Source organism: Temnothorax longispinosus, unplaced genomic scaffold, assembly GCF_030848805.1.
Source record: "Temnothorax longispinosus isolate EJ_2023e unplaced genomic scaffold, Tlon_JGU_v1 HiC_scaffold_38, whole genome shotgun sequence".
NCBI lineage: Eukaryota > Metazoa > Arthropoda > Insecta > Hymenoptera > Formicidae > Temnothorax > Temnothorax longispinosus.
The window spans coordinates 126,298-142,515 of NW_027270209.1; the positions used below are offsets into that span (position 1 = coordinate 126,298).

Consider the following 16,218-nt stretch of genomic DNA (forward strand, 5'->3'; position numbering starts at 1 on the left):
AACTATGAAGCGCACTATCTGGATCCCGTCATCGGCAACCTGGGACACGTGGACATCGAATTCAAGGTATTAATACACGTAGACACCGAAAACTACGAAGCGCACTATGTGGACCTCGTCATCGGCAATCTGGGACACCTAGACATCGAATTCAACGTACAATTACACCTGGACACCGAAAACTATGAAGCGCACTATCTGGATCTTATCATCGGCAACCTGGAACACGTGGACATCGAATTCAAGGTATTAATACACGTAGACATCGAAAACTACGGAGCGCACTATGTGGACCTCGTCATCGGCAACCTGGGACACGTAGACATCGAATTCAACGTATTATTACACCTGGACACCGAAAACTATGAAGCGCACTATCTGGATCTTGTCATCGGCAACCTGGGACATGTGGACATCGAATTCAAGGTATTAATACACGTAAACACCGAAAACTACGGAGCGCACTATGTGGACCTCGTCATCGGCAACCTGGGACACGTAGACATCGAATTCAACGTATTATTACACCTGGACACCGAAAACTATGAAGCGCACTATCTGGACCTCGTCATCGGCAACCTGGGATACTTAGACATCGAATTCAAGCTTGATTCATAAGAATCGACTTAAAAATTTCCTAGCGACACTTTCTGCCAAGCGTAGAGAACCTTCTTTTCCGGCAGCGGTGGTAATACGATGTAAGGATACGAAATCTCTCCAGATAAACATGAAGGAATTGACTCAATATATATTATATAAGTATATTGATATATATTGATACCTATATTGATACCTAATTTACCTAAAATATTTAAATAAAATCTTACTCCTGACCGATAAGTTTATCGACCTAATTTCGAAATACGCGCGCGATATCGAAACTGGCGATACTGCGCCGCCAGCGTCGAAAAAGTGAAAGTAACGTTTCTGATTATGACGTCATCATACAAGAACGTCGGCGTTAGAAGAAGTATACGTATCTTAAAAATAAATTTTCACATTTGGACTTTGCGTCGCAATATCTCCGCTCGTAGGGCACGTAGCGGAATATTATGAGAGAAACCCCCCCCTAATTGGACCCCAAGCTATCGATCAAGCCTACTTAGAACTTGATCCGTTCACTCGTTATCGAGATCTCAACATCTCGGGTACTCGCAACCCGTCGCGTCGCGTAAAAGAGTCACGGTCGGTCTCGCTCCGCGTGTACTTGGCGCGAGACACTACCGTGTCTCTTGATATCAAATTTATACATTTTGGGTCATTTTATACCTCCAAAAAAACCATCCCCAGAAAATTTTTTGGAATTGGAAATAAAGAGACTTAAACAAGAAAAAATTCTTGAATTAGCGTACTCAAAAGTTATAAAAGGAAATATAATAAAAATTATATACCAGAACGTACGATCTTTGAATAAAAATATTACACGGAGAAAATTGTTACGGTTGTTACAACAATGTTCTCTATGATTAAAAGAGAAATGGATGTAAATTCAAGTTAAATTGATATTACATTCAATGTAGCTGTTAAGATATGCCCATTTATACAGTTGTCATAACCGTAGTTCTTACGATACGTAACATTCGGTTATAATACCCTCGTATATGGTTGCCTCAACCAAAGGATTATTGCTATCCCTCTTATGTGGTCTGCAGCACAATTATTATGGTTGAGAGATCCATAAGGTATAGCTGCACGGTACAGCACTGAATCACTGCATGATTGAGAGTTTAGTTCCATTGCGCGCGCAAAAGAATTTCTGCATAGAATAACGTGGATTTGATAAGGATGTTTTAACTTTAAGGCCTATCTACATAAGACGCAGAACGCGAGTCGCAAGCACACACACAGTCTACATGTCAATCTAACCTCTTTGTGTATAGAGGTTAGATTGACATGTAGACTGTGCGTGTGTCTTGCGACTCGCGTTCTGCGTCTTATGTAGATAGGCCTTTATAAATATACTTTTTTCATAAATATATTTACGAACACAAAATTTCGTAATGAGCCGACACTGGTTTCTGACATTCACCCGACATTATAAGAAATATTATATTATATATCCAATTCAAAATTTTATTACTTTTTTTAAACTGAATTTGTTTCTTAAGATGATTTTTGAAAAATTATATATTTGCGCTGGTTGACATATGTAGACTAAATATAACACTAACATTAAATTAAGAAGTGGTCTACCACGTAAGGCAGTTGGCTCACGATCCAGAAGTCCCGAGTTCGAATCCCACCAAGGTAAGTGTGTTTTTATATGTGTTTTTAAATACGAGAAAATATTTATAATCATAGACTGCATCTTAAAAAACAAATTTAGTTAAAAAATAGTAATAAAATTTCGTAATAAATAATTTTTTTTGTCGGGTGAATATTTGTTCATTATGGTTGTAACATCCATATATTATGGTTGCAACATCCATATAGTAGCTACCCTCACTAAGGTTAGGGCAACCATATGGAAACCATATGGAAACCATAGGTCACTTCCAGAGTACTATGGTTTCCATAACCCTTTTGTATGGATGGGCGAAAATTAACAGCATTATTCTGTTGTAGCAACCGTAACTTTTTCTCCGTGTACTAATATAAATTGTGATAAATGGTATAAACAAGCTGACCTCTTAATTTTTTCAGAAACACAAACAATAGCAAAAGATAATTTTACATTAGAAGGATTTAATATTATTTTCCGTTCAGATAATTATGACAAACGATCAACAAGAGGAATAATATGTTTTATAAAAAAAGAACTGAACGGAAATATTAATGGACATATACAAAAAGATGAAACAATAAATGGACAACATCGACATATTGATTTAATACTTCTAACTGTAAATGAAGTACAAATCATTACAGGTTATAAGTCACCATCAGTAACTAATACAGTATTTACCTATGAATTAAGTAATATTTTGAGCAAATCATTAGGTAATGAAAAGATTGTAATAGGTGATTTTAACTACGATTCGTATAATAATGGAGGATTTTTAGAAAAACATTTAGAAAAATTAAATTTTAAACGTGCCCTTTCAACACACGTTTCAACTACAAATTTTAATACGCAAATCGATGTAATATTTATATCTGATCGAATACTTAATTACACTGCTGGAGTATACGAAACTTTTTTCTCAGACCATAAACCTATTTTTATTGGATTAAACGAGCAAAGTGAGATACTAATAGCAAGTGTGAAGACTTTATTTGAAGAAAATTTTCTTTCTAATAAGGATAATAAATATAATTCAGAAAAACTGTCAATCAACATTAAGTCTTCACATACTAGTGAAAAAAATAAGAATGTACCAAAAAAATGTATAATATTAAATGATAAAATTGAAAATAATGATCTTAACAAAGATAATCTTATTTATCCACTGCCACAAACAATTGAAGAAAACGTGTTACAAAGAAAATTCGTGGTTAGATGATCGACCTTTAAATGAAAATTATGATGATAATAGAAAGATATACTACATTTTCTCGTGTTGATGTTCTTTTCATAATAAATTTACATTGGATTGAACCGATCTTTACTTCCGATGTTCAGATTGTCGGAGGTCAGCATTGCAGTAACCACTGGCACTGTATTTACTATGATGGTTTAATGCTTCATATCATTACTATTATATAAAACGCGACTGTTTGTCTGTCCGTCCGTCCGTCCGTCCGTCCGTCCGTCCGTCTGTCCGCGAACTACTCATTCGTTAGTGGACCGAATTTTTACCACGAGTACATGAAATAGGGGTAGAATTTCCCGGGGAGTGCCATAAAGTATATAGTTTTTCGTTACCGATTTTCTGGAAAGCGATTTTTTTAATTTTTTTAATTTTTCTGTCTGATCGCGAGTAATCGCTCGCGGTCAATTTCTGGAAACCGATTTTTTTAATTTTTTTAATTTTTCGGGAAATAATCGATCGAATTTTAAAGAATTGTATATGAAATATACATGCTCGATTTGCTCAAGTGACGTCATTAATCGCTCGCGGTCAATCAGGATAAGTTGCTGCATTCACATATTATATGTCATCTATCAAAGACAAATCGCAAGGAAAGAGGAGAAAGAAGAAAAAGAATATTCATAGATCATCATAGATATAAGAAAGAGAAAGAGAAAGGGAGAAAGAGAGAGAGAGAGAGAGAAAGATAGGGAAAGAGAGAGAGAGAGAGAGAGAGAGAGAGAGAGAAAAAAGGTATGTATTTTAAATATCAAATTTGATGTCTTTTCATCTCTCCATATCTCTTTGTTTAATTTCCTTTTTAGTTTAATATCGTATTGACTTTTTGTCTTTTTTACAGATATTTAATTTTACACAAAAAAACGTTAAAACCTGTTTTTTTATCCTGTTCCCGTTATAAAGATTTTAAAGATTTTTTCCTGTTTTCCTGTTTATTTCCTGTTTCTATTTTTCCATTCCTTTGGATTTAAAGGTAAATAATAATTTTGGTAAATAATAATTGACTTTATTGAATATTCTGATTTATTTATATAATAATAGAATAATAGATAATGTTACAAATCTGCTTTTTATTGAATAATAAATTTTATATTGTTATGAATCTGCTTTTTATAATGACTTTGATTATTTACAGAGATTGATTATTTACAGAGATTGATTGATTGATACGTTTAATTATGCCCGAGCAATGGCTAAGGGGCAAAAAAAAAGACAACAATGTCTGATTACAACAGCATATGCTCACTCTCAGACAAAGTAATATAATACTAAAACAAACTTATAGCTAACGCAACTTAGGACTAGCGCAACTTAAAACCTAGAGAGAGTAGAGTCGAGATCTAGAGAGAGAACGAGAGAGAGAGATAAGCGAGAGCGAGACGCTCGAATCAGACGAGAGAGATCTATAGAGCGAGCGGCAGATATTAGCTCTCGAGGAGAGACAGCGATAGCATAGAGAGAGAAGAGAGAGAAGAGAGATAGCGTAGAGAGCGATCATTTAGATCTCGTCTCTCTCTCTTCTCTCTCTCTCTGATATCTCTCTCTCTCTCTCTAGCTAGATCTCTCGCGCTATCGTCTCCTCTCATCCTCCCGCTCGCGCTCTCTCTCTCGCTCTCCTATCTCTCTATATCTCTATCGCTCTCTCGATTAGCTATCTTTCGCTAGATCTAGAGATATGTCGCTCGCTATCGCGCACTCTTCTCTCTAGCTCACTCTCCTCTCTCCTCTCATCGCTCCTTCTCTCTCGCTCTGCTCTCTCTCTCTCTCTCCTCTCTCTCTCTCTCTCGTCCTCTCTCCTCGCGCTAGCGTCTATCCTCTCTCTCTCTCTCTCTCTCTCTATCTACTCTCTCTCTCTCCTCTCCTCTCTGCCTCTCGCGCTCCTCTCGCTCTCTCTCGATCTCTCTTCTCTGCGATCTATCTTACGCTATATCTCCGCTATAGATCGTAGCGATCGCGGATAGAGAGAGAGCGAGAGAGACTATTTTGCGTGATATGTCTTTGAAGGCCCGGGTAACAGCTAGTATCTGATGTTTGATACTCATTCTTATTACGATCTAACATTATTTTGAACAAAAATACATTGAAAAACGATACCCTAATCTGGAACAAAATAATATAATATTTGAAAAAAAAAAAAGTAACCAAGCAGCCAGATCTTGCGTCATGTGGAATATTTGCAGCAGCATTTGCAGTATCAATAGCATTGGGAGAAAATCCTTCAAATAAAAAATATTCAACAGATATGCCAAAAATGCGTAGACATTGTCTGAGAATCATAGAAGAGAAAATATTATTACCCTTCCCGGAAGAATAAAAACAACGACAATTACATAATGACAATATATTGCATATTTACACTGCACTGCATATTTACACTGTAAATACCATTAAAATTAACAATAAAAAAAATTAGTCACAATAATGTCTACAGGACAGAAAATAAAAAAATAACATTTAAATCATGATAAATAAATTTAGAAAAAAAAACCAAAAAAAATTTGTCGCACAAAGAAATAAATAAAATTAAAATGCATTCTGCGCAAAGCGCAGTGATTACTGTAAAAATGCATTCTACGCAGGGCGTAATAGTATTATCAAAATACATTCTGCGCGGATCGCAGTGATTATTATGAAAATGCATTCTGCGCTAGGTGCAATAATTATTATAAAAACGCATTCTGCGTTAAACGCAGTATACAATAAAATGTATCTATTATAATCAATTTAAATAACGAACAGAAATCAACAAAAAATATGCTATGTTTTTTTTTTAATCGATAGAGTATCATTCAAGGAAGGTTGGTATTGAATTTGGCGATGATCGGTAAAGGGGTTTTTTTTTAAAAAAAATTTTAATTTTTTTAGAAATGTCCGTGGTTGCTCTAACTTCCTCAAATATTGAGATATCGGGATGTTTTTTTTTTTAATCGATAGAGTATCATTCAAGGAAGGTTGGTATGAATTTGGCAATGATCGGTAAAGAAATTCTTTTTAAAAAAAATTTTTAATTTTTTTTTAAAAAGAACCAATAGCATCGAAAACTCAAAAAACAATTTTTACTTCGGTCTTTTCTACCCCTATTTCATATATAATTTTTTAAGATTTGGTTGATTAGACCCAGCTTTATACGCGATCAAAGGTCCATAATTTTGATCGCATATAAAGCTAAGTCTAATCAACCGAATTTAAAAGAATTATATATGAAATAGGGGTAGAAAAGACCGAAGTAAAAATTGTTTTTTGAGTTTTCGATGCCATTGGTTGATTAGACCCAGCTTTATACGCGATCAAAGGTCCATAATTTTGATGTAATATTGATAATGTATCTATTATAATCAGTTTAAATAACGAACAGAAATCAACAAAAAATATGCTATGTTCAACAACCTGCATTATATTTTTTTTAGTGGACTAAGCCTCAATAATTGAGAATTCAAAAAATGATGTTTTAGGACAATAAAAAAAGTGTGCAAGTAGAAACTTGCACATTGTTTCCTCATAGTTTTTAAGTGTGCAAGTAGAAACTTGCACATTGCTTCTTTATAGTTTTTAAGTGTGAAAGTAGAAACCTTCGCTCACAAAGCTTCTTCTATGAGGAAGCCAAAAAAATAAATACTAATAATTATACATTAAATAAAATAAAAGCTTACTCATAGAGGAGCTTTGTGAGCGAAGGTTTCTACTTTCACACTTAAAAACTATAAAGAAGCAATGTGCAAGTTTCTACTTGCACACTTAAAAACTATGAGGAAGCAATGTGCAAGTTTCTACTTGCACACTTTTTTTTGTTGTTCTCCTCCATTACATACAGTTGTTAATTTATCATCCTTCTTCGTAGAAATAATAATAAATGAATTTGTAAAGTAAATAAATACGTGTGTGTGCGCGCGCGCGTGTGCGTGCATGGTGCGTGCGCGCGCGCGCGGGCACACACACACACACACACACACACAAATATATCATAAAATAAATATAAATACTTTCCAAAGTACAATCTTCCTTGTCTGATTCTAATATTTCTATAGTTTGATTAGCAGATATCAGGTCAAATACAATCTCTCGTTTTTCTAAAATAAATTTATTATACAAGTAACACAATTGTGTTAATATTAGAAATCTCCCGTTTAATACATACATTATTGTCATAGAATACATCAATACATACCATTAATTTGGGTGTCAGACATATTGGATGTAAATGAAACAGTCGCAGTCTTCATAAGATGTGGTGCTATATTGGCAGCATCAGGGTCAGTATCAATTTTTACTTGTGGTGGTCCTCCACCAGTTGCCAAATGTGATTGCTTTTTTCGTTAATGCTTCTCTCTGAGCTTGCTTTAAATTAATCCACATCTTCTTTAATTGAGCGACATTCCTCTGTGTTTCGTACGACACCTGAGGAGGCCTCAGGGCACGAGAGATACCGGCACCGCCCTGACAAGGGCGCGAGGCGTTAGGATGATCTCGTGGAGGAGTGGACTGCGGTTGAGTAAACTGACACGGAGTTGGTTTAACTGTCACTTTAATTTACAACAAAAATGAGCTTGCGGGGCGGACGGCGATAGGTCGCACTGGTTATTATTTGCGTCGAAACTTCGCGCTATGCTGGCCCTTGCTCGGGCGCTCGGCGTGCGGTAGTGAGACCGAACCGTTGGCGCGAGAATTGTTTTACGACGGTAACTGAGAGCGACCGATTTTTCGTACGGCTGAACAGATTGTGCTGTTGAGGATCGCTCGCGTTCGCCCTTCTTCCTGACCCCGCTTCGTAGCGGGGGTTTCGATGATCCGTGAACATTAAGTAAACGCGTGCGCGCTTTCTCTTGAGCGTGTCGTGAAAGCGGGATCATTGGGCCGTGTTTTGGGAGGATCGCGTCGATCACGATGGTCGCGCGTGGCTGCGCCAGGACCGCGCTCGCGGAAACACTGCTCAATGCTCTCGCTTTTCACTCGATCCTTAACATACCGCCCGCCTCGGAACTTTAGTTTCGAAACGTTGCTTTTGGTCAGAATCCGAAGCGGTCGCTTGCATTCGGACCGAACTCTTACTAGCTAAATTAACGCAAACTTACAAGCTTAAATCGCTGATGAACTCTATTTATAATTTATTTACACTATTTACAATGCGGGTCAGCGGTTTACACTCCGCTGACCGCCCGCCGTGATGGATTCACAGAAATCGCCTGCGGAGCAAATGCACTTTAATTTTCACAGATTAATCCGAACTGGTCTCGCAATCGACGGGTAGTATACACAATTTCATGATGGGCCGCTTATACTCGGACGTGGCTGTCTTAACGGTTACGACTCGGATTAATCCATCGGCGCCGGCGTGACATTCCGTGATGCGCCCGAGTTCCCATTTACAGGGCGGTAACGTGGCGTTTCGCAGTAGCACGAGTTGGCCGATTTTCACAAGTGGCTTGATTCTTTGCCATTTAAATCGTTGCTGTAAAGTATTTACATAATCATTCCTCCACAGTTTCCAAAATCGCTTGGTCAGGTGACGCACGCGTTGCCAACGTGACAACCGGTTTTCGTTTAGATTTAACAACGACGGCTCGGGACTCACCGTGATTGCGGACCCGATAAGGAAATGACCGGGTGTGAGAGCATCATAATCGTCTAACGTATCTTTCAAAGCCGCGAGTGGGCGAGAGTTGAGACAAGCCTCGATTCGACATAACAGAGTGGTGAATTCTTCGTACGTTAACGTATGATTTTGCAGTACACGCCGAATATGATGCTTCACGCTGCGAACTCCGGCCTCCCACAAGCCGCCGAAATGCGGAGCGGAGGGGGGGAGAAAATGCCAAGTTGTACCGTCCGACGCGGTCGAATTTTGAAAATTCGGATCGTTTAACGCTGCACGATACGCCCGGGATAACTCTCTCTCCGCGCCAACGAACGTTGTGCCGTTGTCGGAATGCATCGACTCCGGCAATCCGCGACGAGCGCAAAAACGTGAATAAGCGTCTAGAAACGCTAAGGCGGAGTAATCGCCGACTAATTCGAGGTGAATGGCGCGAGTCGCGAGGCACACAAATACCGCGATATAGGCTTTCTGCGATGTAATTTCTCGGCCTCCGGAGGCTCGCACATACACCGGCCCGGCGTAATCAACACCGCAGTGCACGAAACTGCGGAGAGGGGGAGATACTCGCAGGGGCGGAAGATTCCCCATGAGCTGCTGTGGTAAAACGGCTCTTTCGCGTGTGCAGACCACGCACTTGTGTATTACTGATCTCACCACACTTCGCGCTCGCAAGACCCAAAAGTCTTGTCGAAGCGTGGCGAGCGTCAGCTGCGTGCCCGCATGAAGCGCTCTCAGATGAGCTTGCCTTATTATCAGGGTGGCTAGCGGGTGTGATCCCAGTACGATAGGATGCTTAACGTTGAATGGAAACGGTGCATTTTTTAGTCGCCCTCCTACTCTGAGCAAGCCGTCAGAATCCATGAAAGGGTTAAGGGAGAGGAGGGGACTTTTTCTCCCTATTGGGTTATTACTCGAGATCGCGAGAATTTCGTTGGGAAATAACTCAGCCTGAATCTTCTTTAACCATAACGTCCGCGCGCGCCGACATTCCTGCGCTGACAACGCGACTTCCGTGAGGCCGGGCCTGGGCGCGGCTTTATTGATACGGCGACAACGCGTTACGAACCTTAAAATGTACGCAGTGACGCGAATGAGTTTAGGCCACGATGAATATCAAAGGGCCAAATCTCATGGGGCTGGCAGAGTCGCTAAATGCGCGGTCGACACTCTTTCTTCGGGGGTCGTTGCGGACGAGTTTGATACGGGGTTTTTTGGCCAACAATCGGGCGGAGAACTGAGCCACTTAGGGCCGGTCCACCATAAAGCATGCTTCTCGAGTTCTCCTCCGAGGAGGCCGCGCGATGCGCAATCCGCGGGGTTCTCGTTGGTCGAGACGTGCTGCCAGGGGACGTTTGGAAGTTGAGATTGAATGTCGGAGACGCGGTTCGCGACGAACGTCTTTCATTTTGAGGGGTGCTGGCGGAGCCAGGCTAAGACCACTTCCGAGTCGATCCAACAGTAGCGCGCGGAAATCTTAATGCCTATCGAATTAAGGACAAAAGTCATCAATCGGGCCAGCAGCACGGCAGCGAGCAGTTCCAACCGTGGAATGCTTAGCGTTTTCACCGGCGCGACTTTCGATTTTCCTACCAGTAGCGAGATCGTAATATCTCCCGACGGCGACACGACGCGAAGATACGCGACCGCGGCGTAGGCAACGGACGATGCATCAGCGAAACCGTGAATCTCGCATCGAACACTATCGGATCGCTGGCCTGTCCAGCGCGGAATCTGCAATCGATTAAGCCTCGGCAATTGGGTATATCGTTTGCCATTTCTGAAGCGAGAGCGACGGTATCTCCTCGTCCCACTCGAGTTTGAGACGCCACAACGATTGCATGAACACTTTCGCGGTGATTGTCACTGGGGTGGCCCAGCCGAGAGGATCAAACATTTTCGCGATCAGCGAGAGAATAGATCGTTTCGACCGCGGCATTGGAGCGATTGACTCGACTTGAATTTGGAAAACGTCTACCGCCGGATTCCAGCTGATGCCGAGAATCTTCAGCTGCTCATCGGTTTGCAGAACTTTGTGACACGCGAGCCCGTGATTGGCTGCATCGATATCTGACAGGAGCTCCGACCGATTGCTCGCCCATTTTCGCAATTCGAAACCGCCTTTCCGTAGGAGTGAGACGACTTCATCGCGGGATTGACGGAGAAGATCGGGATCATCCTCGCCGAATAGAGTGTCGTCTACGTATCGTTTCTTGCGTAGAATATTGACGGCGCGCGGGAACTTTTTTCCTTCGTCAATAGTTAGTTGTTCGATAACGCGAAGGGCTATGAACGGAGCGGCCACGTTGCCGTACGTGACTGTGAGCAGAATAAGCTCGCGCGGAGGCTTAGACGGATCCTCCTGCCAAAGAATCCGTTGATAGGTTATGTCGCGGGGGTCTACTCGGATTTGCCTATACATTTTTGTGATGTCGGCGGCATAGACGTACTTGGACTGTTGCCATTGCATAATGACCGCGGCGAGCTCAGTTTGGAGCTTCGGACCGATCAGAAGGTGATGATTTAACGAAGTTCCATTCGTCGGAATGCATGACGCGTTAAAAACGACGCGCAAATGGGACGTCGAACAGCCATCTCGAACAACGGCGTGATGGGGGATGAACACGCATTGCTCATTGGACGCATCGGAAGCTGGCACTTCGCGGAGGTGCCCGAGGTCTTCGTATTCGCGAATGAAATTTGAGTATTCGTTTAACAACTCTGGGCGACCTTTGAGTCTCCGCATGAGGCTTTTGAGTGAGTTTTCGGCAATGGTCTTCGAGCGGCTAATGTCAATGGGAGAACCTTCCTTGAATGGAAGGCGCACCACGTAGCGTCCGTCTGGACAGCGAGAATGAGTCCGACGAAAATGCTCCTCGCATCGTATCTCATCCGGACTTAGGATTGTTTTTTTAGGAATTTCCTCGACTTCCCAAAATTTCTGAAGCTCTTGGTCGAGCGACAGGGAATGGTGAGCGTTCACCGTTACCGGAAACTGATCGCGAAGCAATGCAACCGATGACGCGTGATTCGAAACACTCGACGAAGCAATGGGGCCCGATATCACCCAGCCAAAAATCGACTTTTAAGCGATAGGCTGTCCTACCGTTCCCTTTTAATTCCATCGACTATTAATTCACTGTAAAGATCTGCACCAATAATTATGCTAATTGGATCTGCGCTCGGGATCCGCCCACGAGAGATCCGCAAGATGCGACAACGTCGCGTTACTTGGCAAGCGCCTTGGCGCGTATGCCGTAAGAGATTTGAGAATCAACGCGATTGTCGAGAATGCCGGAGCCGATTCGGTTTTCGGGGAAATCGTTATGCCGCGTGACGATATGTCCCGGCACTTACACACCCGACCGCTGAAATGGAAGTCGGCATTCGAAGACGCTTTAGGTGTAAACACTGAGCTACCTGCTCCGAAATGAAGGTCATTTCGGAGCCTTGGTCGAGCAAGGCTCGAACAACTACCGTGCGGCCTGACGACGAGCTGACGGTGACCCACGCCGTCGCAAGCAAAACGTGGGAACGAGAAATTGAATTTGAGGACGCGAACAATGAACTTACTTCGCTTGGTTTCGGTTCAACATCTGTTGTCGTTTGGCTCGGCGTTGTGCCTTCCTCGACCTTCGAGGGAGAGTCGGAGTCTAAATGAAGAAGTGTGTGGTGTCGTTTCTGACAAAAGCGACACGAAAATTTACTTGCGCACGCCTTTGCTCCGTGACTTTCACTGAGACAGTTGAAGCATCGATGCTCCCTTTGAACTATTTCTCGCCGCTGACTCGGACTCTTACTCGAAAATTGCGGACATTGGTTGAAATAGTGTTTCGCTTTGCATAAAGTACACTGAGGCCACTGAGGGGAGGCTTTTCCGCACGCGTTTGCGCTATTAATTTTCAGCGCGCTCGCTGATTTTGCGCTCTTTTCCGGAGTGGGGAGCTTAGATTCTTCGAGCGCACGTATTCGACCACTGAGAAATTTATTTAACTCCTCGTACGTGGAAGGATTTTGGTCATCAATAAATTTCATCATCCACGCCTTTCTAGTACCTGCGTCGAGCTTTTGAGAACAAAGACAAACGAGCATATCGTTCCAGAGTTCGTCGGGTGTGCGATCTCTCAACGCAGCGATCGCGGTATTCATTTTATCGCGAACGATTTGCAGTTCGGGCGCGGATTTTCGCGTGACTACCGGAATACTCAGTAACGACGACATGTGAACGCTAATTAATCGTCGTTTGTTCTCGAAGCGGGCTTTCAATAAATTCCATGCAATATCGAAATTATCGGCGTTTACTTTAATATTTTTAACGCATTCTAACGAGCGGTCTTTCAGGCAAGACGTTAAGAAGTGCATGCGAGAGAAATTAGAAAGTTCTCGATTCTCAATAATTAGCGAGGTGAACCGATCGCGGAAGCTCTCCCACTCCCCGTAATTACCGTCGAACGGCGGAAGCTGAATTGGCGGAAGATGAGACAACGAGAACGCGGCCGACGGCATGGTTGGCGACTGCACTGTTGAATTGAAGCTCGGACTTACAGGTTCCAGCTCCTCCAGATGCTCGCTCATATAGTCAAGCGCTTGCTGATACTTCTCCTCGTGTGCCTCATACCGCTGTTGGTTGAAGTACTCCATGGTTGTTCGCTCGGCAACGGGGATGGCGGCCAGAAGAGCGAAGTGTCCGCCTCTGATATCGGCCCAGGTTTCCTTCAAGGTTGTTATCCGACTTCGAATTTTCGCTGGCGTCAGATTGTTTCTTCCCAGCTTTTTATAGTTGTCCAGCGCTCGATCCACCGCTCGCAATCGCTGATTCTGTTTTTTCAGCAGTTGTTCACTCATTTTTATTCGCTTCTTTGTGCTTCACTCCTCGATGGTGATTTGAATTGCCTCCATCCGGCTCGAAGGACCAGAATGTTTCGTACGACACCTGAGGAGGCCTCAGGGCACGAGAGATACCGGCACCGCCCTGACAAGGGCGCGAGGCGTTAGGATGATCTCGTGGAGGAGTGGACTGCGGTTGAGTAAACTGACACGACTTTTTTAACTGTCACTTTAATTTACAACAAAAATGAGCTTGCGGGGCGGACGGCGATAGGTCGCACTGGTTATTATTCGCGTCGAAACTTCGCGCTATGCTGGCCCTTGCTCGAGCGCTCGGCGTGCGGTAGTGAGACCGAACCGTTGGCGCGAGAATTGTTTTACGACGATAACTGAGAGCGACCGATTTTTCGTACGGCTGAACAGATTGTGCTGTTGAGGATCGCTCGCGTTCGCCCTTCTTCCTGACCCCGCTTCGTAGCGGGGGTTTCGATAATCCGTGAACATTAAGTAAACGCGTGCGCGCTTTCTCTTGAGCGTGTCGTGAAAGCAGGATCATTAGACCGTGTTTTGGGAGGATCGCGTCGATCACGATGGTCGCGCGTGGTTGCGCCAGGACCGCGCTCGCGGAAACACTGCTCAATGCTCTCGCTTTTCACTCGATCCTTAACACTCTGTAATAACAAAATTTTAATGTAAAAGTTTTCGTAATAATTTTTTATGTTTAAATGTACATTTGTAATTAGATATTATTTTTACTTCTTGAGAAATTAAGGTAGATGTATTATAATTATTGCATATCTCATTCCATGCAATCTTCTTATCTTTCAGTGTTACATTATCGCTTTTTTTATTTTCAATGATATGTTTGTAATCATTAAATATCTGCAGAAATACTTTCCGTTCCATTAACGTGTAATGCTTATTCTTACTTGGAAGGAGGTTTGCTTTTGCCTTGCATGACATTATATATAACATTGTATTTGTCATTTAAAATTTTTTTCGAATAAATAATTACACAATAAAATTATCTTTTAAATAATCTTTTACTTACTTGGTTTTCTTTAAAAAATAAACAGTGGATTAGATAAATCGAATCTTATATTATTTAACCCTCGGAGAACACATCTTTTTTTTAAGTAGGGAAAATTTATCATGAATACCGCCGCCCCCGGGGAGGGGTGGACGGTTATGCCCGACTCTTACCACTACGAAGGGTGTGCACAACCTCATCGACAATGTTGGCGTAAGTTTCCGCCTCCGTGTCGATGGTGCCATCATCATATGGGGCGGCCAAACGACTGTATAAAAAGAGCTTGGCTCTATCCAACAGCAAGTCCGCACCCAACTCCACAATCCTCTTATTGAGCAGACCCAAATGTTCCACCAATTCCTTGCGGAGATCCCTGGTGGTACTGCCTTCCCGGAAGTGCCCTTCGTCACCTTACAGTCTTGTGACAGCGTCAGTGAACCCTGCGAACCCACCTCCCTAATATCCTCGGGTGTTTGAGATACCTCCATTCTTTGACGCATAGTGTCAGTTCTTGCCCTCTTATTCAATGCGGCCCCTTCCGCACTCTCATCGCCCTTGCTGCTTTCAGAAGGGTCTGAGGACTTATCCCTCTTACGCCTTACTTTTCCTTTCACAAGGGGTTGTTATTCCCCCAAAAATTATCCATAAAATATTGCCCCCTTTGACCCTTCTCGGCTGTGCCCAGGGCGTGCCCTCACCGACCAACCCACAAGAAGTTGGTCGGGCCCCGAGTTCCCCCGGGGGGGTTGGCTATGTTATTGCCCCAGGAATTTTTATCTGGGGCGGACTCCTGGGTGTGCCCCTTACTCCCCCGCGGGCGAGGCCCATCGAGGAGCCGCCGCACCGCGGGTTTTTTGGGGTTCCCATACCTCCGACGATATGGGCACCGAAGAGAGTGCCGCCACGCACGGGGGGAGGCCACCCCAACGTTCGGGACGAAGGAGGCTGCGACCCCTCCAAACGTCCCTGCCGCCAGGGCGACCAGCCTAAAATCCGCCGCCCGCCGATCGGCTTTGGATAGAGAGGTTCCCCACCATTCCCCTCCCGCGCGCTAAGCAGAAGGCCAGAGCTCCGGCCGAGATCCGGCCGAGTAACTCGATCCCGGTCTCCGACCCCCCGCCGCCAGCGAGAGGACAGGGCATAAGGTTCCCCCCAGTGGACGCAGTCGCCGACCGGCGGGCTACCTACGCGCTGCCGGCTCTTGTTGCCGACGGCAAATGCACCGCCGGCCCTAACCTGGAAACGTCCAGGCGGCCCGACGGTGCCCTCCTTCTATGGGGGTTGCCCGACCCCGACCTTGG

The 16,218-nt window shown here is 43.3% G+C and overlaps 1 protein-coding gene and 1 pseudogene across 1 annotated transcript; both read right to left on the reverse strand.

The window, feature by feature from the left end:
• Positions 1–3,523: 3,523 nt before the first annotated feature.
• Positions 3,524–14,850, reverse strand: LOC139824458 (uncharacterized; annotated as a pseudogene).
• Positions 8,141–10,815, reverse strand: LOC139824453 (uncharacterized). The gene is made up of 2 exons (XM_071796982.1): positions 9,040–10,815; positions 8,141–8,916 (listed from the first exon to the last, which is right to left on the reverse strand). The coding sequence occupies exons 1-2, from the start codon at positions 9,922–9,924 to the stop codon at positions 8,683–8,685; spliced, it is 1,119 nt and encodes a 372-aa protein (XP_071653083.1). The 5' UTR covers positions 9,925–10,815; the 3' UTR covers positions 8,141–8,682.
• Positions 14,851–16,218: the final 1,368 nt, after the last annotated feature.